At 41.5% G+C, this 9,202-nt stretch overlaps 1 protein-coding gene across 1 annotated transcript; it reads right to left on the bottom strand.

Annotated features, from left to right (window-relative positions):
- Positions 1–254: 254 nt before the first annotated feature.
- Positions 255–9,146, bottom strand: LOC108166996 (uncharacterized). Its single transcript, XM_017309262.1, has 14 exons — positions 8,922–9,146; positions 6,903–6,943; positions 6,431–6,707; positions 5,407–5,454; positions 5,268–5,320; positions 5,105–5,175; positions 4,601–4,815; positions 4,274–4,524; positions 2,412–2,540; positions 1,454–1,589; positions 1,344–1,373; positions 1,178–1,210; positions 1,061–1,101; positions 255–663 (listed from the first exon to the last, which is right to left on the bottom strand). The coding sequence occupies exons 1-14, from the start codon at positions 9,046–9,048 to the stop codon at positions 361–363; spliced, it is 1,755 nt and encodes a 584-aa protein (XP_017164751.1). The 5' UTR covers positions 9,049–9,146; the 3' UTR covers positions 255–360.
- Between the last annotated feature and the right edge of the window lie 56 nt (positions 9,147–9,202).

Raw genomic sequence — 9,202 nt, 5'->3', positions numbered from 1 at the left:
AAATGGCTCAAAATGTCTCAGGTGATGCAGTGAGTTCGTTTGTCGGAGGTTTGCTCTTCTTCCAGAACAGAAAATAAGATTCCAGCTCTAGGAGCTGAAATCTTCTGTAAGAATAAAACATTTTGAAGACTAAAGTTATTTACTGTAACATTTAATTTTGAGCAACATTTTTGAAACAATAGTCAAGACCTTATAAAAAAATTTATTTTTTTGTTAAAATATTTGCATCAAAAGTTTATTTGATAATTTGCACTAAAAAAATATCCACAGAAGAAAATGGGAATAAAAAATATGGAGTTATTTGTGTGAAGTGTTTCTGGAGTTTGTCCTGAATTTGTTTGGAAGTGGTTCCTGTTTGGATCACGAGCTGCTTCCGGACAGCGCCTCCAGCAGGTCATTCCTGGGTATTTTCCTGAGAAGCTCCTTGGTTTTCTCCACGGCCTGCTGGCTGAAGGTCTGCAGCATCAGATCCACCAGGTCCACAGCGTCTGCGTTCTCCAGCTGACCGGCGGTGATGCTCGGCGGAGCGGCTCCTCCTCCGTCTGCTCTGCAGCCAAACACCTCCACGTCCTTCAGGAAAAACCGGAACCTTTTCAGCTCCTGCTGCTTCAGATCTCCAATCACTTCCAGAAGCTTCTCTCTGTCTGAGCGCAGAGATGCCTCCTGGCGACGTGGAAACAAAGTTTATCAAATTAAATCAGTTTCATTGCATCTCTAATTAAATAGCATCTTTATTTATTTTGTAAAGTGGGAAGGTTTTTACTCTGACTGAGAAAAGACAAAAATAAACTACAAAGTGGAATCAAACTCAATGCAGCTGAAAGTTTTAAATCCTCATCAGAAACAAGACGAGACAGAAACAGTGAAACGAGTTAAAAATCTGAGCTGCAACCCATTAAGTTACAACCATTAAACTAGTTTAACTGGGATCTTAACTCAGTAATTTAAAACCAGATGAGAGGCAAAGGCAGAAAAATGAAAACAAATCCAATACAAACCAAACAAAACCTGAAGGTCTGACAAACATTTATCCAGACATGAAATCAGGATGACGACTCACTTTTTGCGTGAGAGACGGATGCTCCTCCACGTCATGTTTCACTGAGGACAGAAACCTTTACGATTAAAAATAATCAGAAACTCATTTTCTTTTAGTGAGCGCTGCAAAACAAGTTACCCTGGTGTGAATAAGTGACTCCAGTTGCTCCACCTGAGAAGAAATGTTTGTTACGTTTCTTCAGTGAAACTAAAACTCCAGAATATTGATCCATTTTTAACACTAGAAATGAATCTAAAACCCAAAATGCTGTTTTTCTGCAGAAACGAAGGATCTGATCTCTTACCTTTTCTCTCCTGAGTTTTTTGGTATTCATCTGAAATTCAAACAGAGAAAATAAAGATTTAGAGGATTATCTTTAGCAGTGTATAAAGTCAGTGTGACTGTTTTAACGACCTTTTCGAAGTGCGCAGTTCCACACTGGGTCGAGCCGCTTGGCTTGTAAGAGTTTCATCTGGAAGTCTGTGTCTGGGTTTTTAATGTACACTTCGAAGAAATTTGGCCTTGTGGGATCATACCTGAGCTTTAGTCTCTGTTCACACAGGAAAGGAAGGAAAAACTGGGTTTATCGAGTTCAAATCTGACTCCCTCTCATTTACGCTCACGAAGCTGCAGGCAGAGCGAGAGCAGAGATCACACAACGCAGTAACTGAATCAGTGACTGGTTCAAAAAGGTGATGATCCAACATCTTTCTGCCCTGAGTCAATCTGCAGCTGCAGACCAAAAGCTAAGATACTGAACTCTAATAATACAATAAATATGACTGGAGTTACATCACTTAGCAGCTTTATAATGTTTTGTTAATCTAGTGTTTGTATGGATGCTTTTGCATCTTTGTGAGCAACAGACTTCTAATTTCTTCTAATCTAATATAAATGATGATCAGCCTATCAATGCATTTGATCAGCAGCTCCAGGCTGATGCTTCTTTTCTTAAACCCAACAGAAGCAGAAACGGTTTCCTGGCAGCTTTAGCTTCACCTTCGTTTAGTAAATTATGTGGAATCTGCTGTTTCTGTTTGCAGATTATTTTACGATTCACAGACAAAAATATATTTAACAAACAGCTGAACATTTCAGAGATCAGATATTATGATCAATGAAGGTTATCGTTTCTGGAGAGCAGAAGATTTTGGTTATATAAACAGTCAGAGCTGATTTTGCTCAACAACTCCTCCTGTCTGCAAGACAATGGCCTAATTAAAGTAAGATACTGATTGCTCATAAATATTTTATAACACAGCACTTGAAACAGCTGAGGTCAGGTTGTAGCTGCTGCATCCATCCTGGTCTGAAATGCAGGACTAATCAACAGAAACGTGTCGTATTAAACATCACAGATGTGGAATCGTACCTCAGGACAAACTTCAGCCGATTCCAGATCCGCTGTGAGGACGAAGTCATCACACATTTTCAGAGGCTGGTCTGGATCTGGCTTTCTTATGACTTTGTATCCATAAGACTTTTCCCTTTGGTCCATTTCCTCCAAGCAAATACAATCAACAACACGAGTTTATTATTTATCATAAAAATCATAACTCATTATTAAAACTGGCTGTAATGTTGGGATTGTTACTTACAGAGTTTTTTTCAGTGTTGGTTTTATAGAATAATGAATAATTATTCATATATTTGAACATATGATTGAAAGCAGTTACACCTTTACACAGTTAAACTCCTGGATGTAAAGTGATGGAGAATCATGTCTGATATCTGATTAATTTCATTTTTAAAGATGTTTTTGTTGTATAACTCCACGTGTAAGCAGCAACAAAATGAATGTCTTAAAGAGTGACATGTTTCACTTCCCATCCCGTGCTTTATTTATGAATAGCTCTTACTATATCACTTTTAGTAAAATAGCACAAATATACCAAACAGAGATTAAGACAAGCAGATTTCCAGGTTCAGATTAAAACAGGATAATCTGGGTTTCCACAGCATCACTCTTCTCTGCAGATGGGAAATGTTTCTGCAGATGGGAAATGTTTCTCCAACAGCTAAAAGTTGTGATTCTTCTAAATGGGTCAGATGGATTGGAAGAAGTTCATCACAAGCCAGAGAAATATTTACAATGACTCTGGACATATCAGCACGTTGTATGCATTACAGACTTCAACAATATTATTTACATTTACAAAGTGTTTATTTGGGTTTAATATGATGGTCTGGTAGAGCTGCTGCCTTGCAGCAAGAAGGTTCTGGGTTCGATTCCCGGCCCTGGTCTTCTGCATGGAGTCTCCATGTTCTCCCTGTGCATGGTGGGTTTTCTCCTGGTACTCCGGTTTCCTCCCACAGTCCAGAAACATGACTGTCAGGTTAATTGGCCTCTCTAAATTACCCCTAGGTGTGAGTGTGTGTGTGCATGGATGTGTGTCTCTGTGTTGCCCTGCGACAGACTGGCGRCCTGTCCAGGGTGACCCTGCCTCTCGCCTGGAACGTTAGCTGGAGAGGCACCAGCACCTCCTGACCCCACTGAGGGACAAGGGTGAAAGAAAATGGATGGATGGATGATGGTCTGATGCGATTCCAAAGATGTAAGAACCAAATACGACCAGCAGGGGGAGCCCCTAACGCTGTTTCACTCAGTTCAACAGAAAGACGCTGAAATGTTAAATTCTGGCCAACAGACATGCAAAGAGCATTGAAGCTGTTCTGGTCCAGGTCCAGGCTGGTCCTGCCATGTGGACAGACCCAAAGGAGAAAAGACTTTCAGATCTCAGCCAAACTGGTGACTCTGGGCTCGTCTTGTGTCCCGGTTAAAGACTGACGGCCTGGGAAAACTGAGGTCTAACGTCTGTGCTGGAGTCAGGAGTTGATATGATAGACGGTCAGCCATGCTGATTAGGTTAAGGCTGAGAGAAGGTCAGCTGTGGTTACTTAAGGCTATGAAAGCGTGAGCCGTGTTAGTTGTGTTTCTACTAAACTGGCTGAACCGAACCTGATGTGATGAGAAGTGGAAAACCTCAAACTCTGTTGAGCTACAGTTAGCTGTTAGCTCCCAGCTAACGATGCTAACCCCAGGCTGACATGGTGTATGTTAGCCTTTGCATGAGGTTAGAAATGCTGCATTTATGTTCTGAAGTTTAATAACTGAGTAAGAATATTTTGTAAATTGCTGTACTTTGTATCTTTTTTCATATCTGAATACTATGCAGAAGTTCTGACCCGTTTCTGTATGAAAACTCCTTCTACCATAAGACCTGCATTATTTACCTGCTGTAAGGCCGGGTCGCGTGGGGTGAGGTAAACGTGCAGCGTGAGGAAAGCCGTGTTGGCCCGATAGAGCAACATGTTGCAGTAGACCTTCACAGGAAAGCCGACTCTCATCAGAACCGCTCTGGGAGAGAAAACGGGTTCAGCTAGTTTGACGTGTGACGGTGAGACCTCAGAGACTTTCTCCACAACGTCTCCACAGTCGTCCATGTGGAGGACAGCAAACTGCTCCAAAGGTTTACGGACGTCGTCTGAAGGAAACACAAGGAGCAGGAAAAGTTCTGGGTCAACGGTGTTAAAAGGTTTGGTACCATCATGTTCTCCTACCGACACAGATCCAGTGGGGCAGGAACACCTCCGTCATCCTCCCAGTAATCAGACTGATGTCCAGTAAAGGACCAGCAGGCCGGTATCCTCTGCTCTCCATCCTCTCCATGTGTCCGTCCCAGGAGCAGAACCGGTACCTGAAGACGACCCGTTCAGAGCAGAACCAGCGCAGACGAGAAACGCTGCACTCAAAGAGTCCAGCTTCACTCTGGAGGCTGAAATGACGTTAAAGCAAATAAAAATGTGACGATTTCTATTTTTAACTAATTTTGACAAATGTTTATTTCTGGAGAACTTTCTGAATTATCTGCATGTAGAAGATATTTTTAGTTTCCTGTAATTGAAATGGCCACCTGGTGGACGGATTCCTCACTGGTACTCTGGTTTCCTCATCGTCTAAAAACATGGTACATTTATTCATAGGAGGGAGTGTGTCTGCTCTGGTCTGTGTTTGTGACTGACTGGGTTGACTGGTGTTGTACTGGGAGGAACGTTGTTTTTCACCTGTAGGCTGGAACCTCGTCTGGATCCTCAGTTTTCATCTCAGGTTCAACTTTAGTGCAGCAGCTGGAGTCCTGATGAGGACAACAATCAGGTTTAAAACCAGCCAAGATGTTATGAGACGGTCAATAAAATGTTGAAATGAGACAATCAAACATAAAAGTACCTTTAGATAATTGACTGTTTTTGCAAATTTAAGTTGAAAATCCATTAGGATCCCTTTTTAAAAAACACAATATTAGCTGTTAGCAGCTTTGCAAATCTTTCTGATAAATATTATGTTACCAAGACACAATAAAACATACCTTTACCGTGACTTTTTTCTGTAATCTTTATCCCTCTTTCCTCTCTCCCTGAAGGAAAAATGATTTTTGTGACATTGTTTTGATAACTTATCTTCTACCAAAGCTTTGAACGATGCGCTCTGCACGGCCGCTTATATTATCGTTCAGTGCGGTACCTACCGCGGCCACCAGGAGTCCCCCAAGGGGAATTTATCATTTACTTTTTTGCCCATATAAGAAAGATTTCTACACACATTATCAAATATCCATCCATCTTATCCGGGTCGGGTCGTGGGGGCAGCAGGCTAAGAAGGGAGGCCCAGACTTCCCTCTTCCAGCTCCTCCAGGAACCCCAAGGCGTTCCCAGGCCATAGAGAGACATCGTCCCTCCAGCATGTCCTGGGTCTTCCCCTTCTCCCGGTGGGACCTGAACTCCTCACCAGGGAGGCGTCCAGGAGGCATCCTGACCAGATGCCCGAGCCTCAACTGGCTCCTCTCGACGTGGAGGAGCAGCGGCTCTACTCTGAGTCCCTCCCGGATGACCGAGCTTCTCTCTCTAAGGGAGAGCCCAGCCRCCCTGCGGAGGAGGAAACCCATTTCAGCCGCTTGTATCCGTGATCTGGTCGGTCATGACCCAGAGCTCATGACCATAGATGAGGGTGGGAACGTAGATCGACCGGTAAATCGAGAGCTTCAAGTGAAATGTATATTAAATATACATATTTTATATATTATTATATATGTTACTGTAAAACAAATCACAACTTTATAATGAATGGATGTCTTTTTGTTAATATAATCACATTAAAATCATTACTAAAAAAAAATCTGTTCCACATAGGGGGCCCCCTGGCGGCCCTGGGGCCCTAAGCGGCCGCTTAGTTTGCTTATGCCTTCAGCCGGCCCAGCAAATAATGTCACAGGTAACACATCGCGGTCAGTTAGTCTGCCATGATAACGGTTTGCTTGTCGGAGCAGCAGGGGGCCGGAGCCGGCGTCACGTCAGGACATGCAGAAGACAAAGGAAACATTTTACAGCTCCTACCTTCGGATGAAACCTCCAGCAGGCTTTGGTCCAGATCGGTCATGTCTGTTAAAACCTCTCTGGCTATCTCCACTGACTGGTGACCAAACTCCTTCACCATCAGATCCACCAGACTCAGAGCTGTGACCACCCTGTATAGACGGAAATCTGGGATTTGCTGGAGGCCCCGATCAAAGCAAGTGAACTGAAGAAGTGACTTAAATTTCTCTAAAGTCCTCCAGTTCAACTTCTGAAGAATCTCATAAAGATCCCAACGAACATCTGCTGCGGTTGTTTTCTGAAACAAGAAATAAAATCAGATTTTTAGCTTATTTAATTGTGGATCTAATTAATATTGCAGCAAAGTTAGTCAACAGCAGAACTTAAGCTGAGCCACTCCTGTATTTTACTGTTAAATTTATGATGATAAATGGTTAGAAGTTACATTTAAGCTGAATTCACTGAACTAAATCTGTTGAATAAAATTACTTACTTGCTTCAGTAATAAATCTGCTTCATCCACAAATGATTCCCCTGAGGAAAAAAATATAAAAATGAAGAAAACAGAATTTGATCAAACTCCAACAAATGAAAAAAAATTCAGAATATGCAGTGGAACAAAACATTTCATGAAGCAACAAATGACGACAAATGAATAGATGAAATACATCATTTTAAAATATTGAGCAGTTTTGCCTTTAATAAATATTGGATACAATAGAAAAGTACGACTTTGGTATTTGGTGCAGAAACATTTGTTGGGTAACTCAGAATTTCAGTTTCCCCCAAAGAGGAAAGCAGCTTTCAGCTTCTATGCACCACAAATCTGGAACAAACATCCAGATAGGCATGTCACGATAACAAATTTTGCTGGACGATTAATTGTCTAAAAAATTATTGCGATAAACGATAATATTGTTTCAAGACCTTTTGACACTGATTTAATGGAAATGACTAATCGATACACTTTATTTTCAAAAGAGCACATAACGCTGGAACTAATAAACTAAATAAACAAAACAACCAAAAACAAAAATAAAATGGATTCTCGTCTCCATTAACAAAAATTGTACTTGAATAAAAACTAAACAACATAAAGCCAAAGTGGAAATTAATACTGCATTCAACCAAAAGAGTGCAGATTATAAAGTCTGTATACTATATTGTCCTTCAGTAATCAGTGGATTTAAATAGAGAAGATGGGCACATCCCACTACCTGATGCAATAGTTCACACTACACCATTTTTTGCCCCTATTTTCCCTTTACGAAAATCTTAGATCGTTGGCCGATCTAAGATTTTCGCTGGTGGTTTCGTAACCGATCATCCTGCAGTGTGTGGTGTGTTACGGTAGATCGTCGTGGCCGCTCCGATCTAAATCAGGGGTTTTCCCCGACTGGGAGCTTWACGCTGAATGTGACAGGTAGCCAATCAGAAAGCGCGGATTCTCCTCCTGCTTTCTGAGGGGAAATTACGGAGGGGAATCCCAAACAGCTGACAGGTCGCAACCCGAAGTCCAGCAGACATCGGAGATGATATGTTGAAACAACATTAATGTTTATTCAACATGTCGTGCAAAGAATATAGAAATGACCAGGAGAGGAGTTGGAGCCAAATTGCTACCGCAGCTGATGAACCCGGTAAGTTTTCAGCTGTTCTTCGTTAACGTGACATAAATAGGTTATAATGATTTTCATTCAGTCAGGACTTTACGCTGAATCTAGCCACAAGCATCACAGGTAGATTCTGGTAAAGCATTGATTGATGCCTGATATTAAAATCAGTTAACTGGACTTGCAGCCGTTATTTTGTGCCCATGTGGCTGGACACCACAAGGCACGACGAACCCGATCGAACCGTTATACCTGGGATTTCTGTCGGCTAATGTGTCTCTCAGGTTTTGGAAATTTTCCCCAGTCGGCCGACAACTTGTGTCGTGTGCGGTGAACATTACACTAAGGAAATGAGGAAGGGAGGGTCAGTGGAAAGCACCGGAGCTGAGCTTTTTTTTTTTTCCATTCAGTGGCATCAATAGGAAGAAAAAAAAGGTAGGAAGAGACGATAAAGCCGATAATTAAAATGAGATCGATAGGTTTAATTTATCGTCTCATTAATTGATTTGTCGTTTATCGCGACAGGCCTACATCCAGAAAACTGCTAAACACCCTGAGTTACTTTAAATCAAGACTAAAAACCATGTTTAGAGTTACTTGAACCAGAACAGAATCCTGACCAGCTGATTAGATCTTGGTGATGTCTGTCACTGGTTTCTCAATCGCTGACTACATTTAAAATGTTTTATGATGCAAAGCTCTTTGAACTGACTCGTTACTGAAAGGTGCTATTTAAATAAACCGATTGATCGGTCGGTTGATTGATTGATTGTTCCCTTCTTGTGCTCTCAGCCATGTTCTTTGTTTCTCTTCACATTATGAGGGATTCAGTTGGTGTTAATGGTCAAACAAGCACACAAACGTCAACAACTTAGACATTAACAGATCTTGTTTCTCACCAGTTTCTTGAAGATCCTCAGCCAAATCTTTTCTGTTTATTTCAATCAGAAGATCTTTGATCATCTCCACAGACTGCTGGCCAAACTCCGCCATTATGTTATCAATAACTTCTGCTTTCTCTGTCATGAACTCCAATATTATTGAAAACTTTGATGAACTTCTTCTAAACCTTACAAATTCCTCCCGGGTTAATTTGCCCAGAGTTTCCAGGAGTTGCTGTCTAACAGCTGCCATCGTCGCCACCTGAAACATTCAGTTCATTACATAAAAAGCTGCTTCA

This window comes from Poecilia reticulata, linkage group LG16, assembly GCF_000633615.1.
Source record: "Poecilia reticulata strain Guanapo linkage group LG16, Guppy_female_1.0+MT, whole genome shotgun sequence".
NCBI lineage: Eukaryota > Metazoa > Chordata > Actinopteri > Cyprinodontiformes > Poeciliidae > Poecilia > Poecilia reticulata.
Note: the sequence above shows the minus strand (reverse complement) of the source record. Positions and strands in the feature narration are given on the sequence as shown.

What these genes read in the sequence shown, in the direction of transcription:
- LOC108166996 (XM_017309262.1), bottom strand. Translation starts at nt 9,048, where the DNA reads ATGACAGAGAAAGCAGAAGTTATTGATAACATAATGGCGGAGTTTGGC. An exon ending in AAACAGTCAATTATCTAAAG is followed by an intron (nt 5,176 to 5,267) that starts GTACTTTTATGT and finishes TGTCCTCATCAG; the next exon opens with GACTCCAGCTGCTGCACTAA. An exon ending in ATCCGTCTCTCACGCAAAAA is followed by an intron (nt 664 to 1,060) that starts GTGAGTCGTCAT and finishes CCACGTCGCCAG; the next exon opens with GAGGCATCTCTGCGCTCAGA.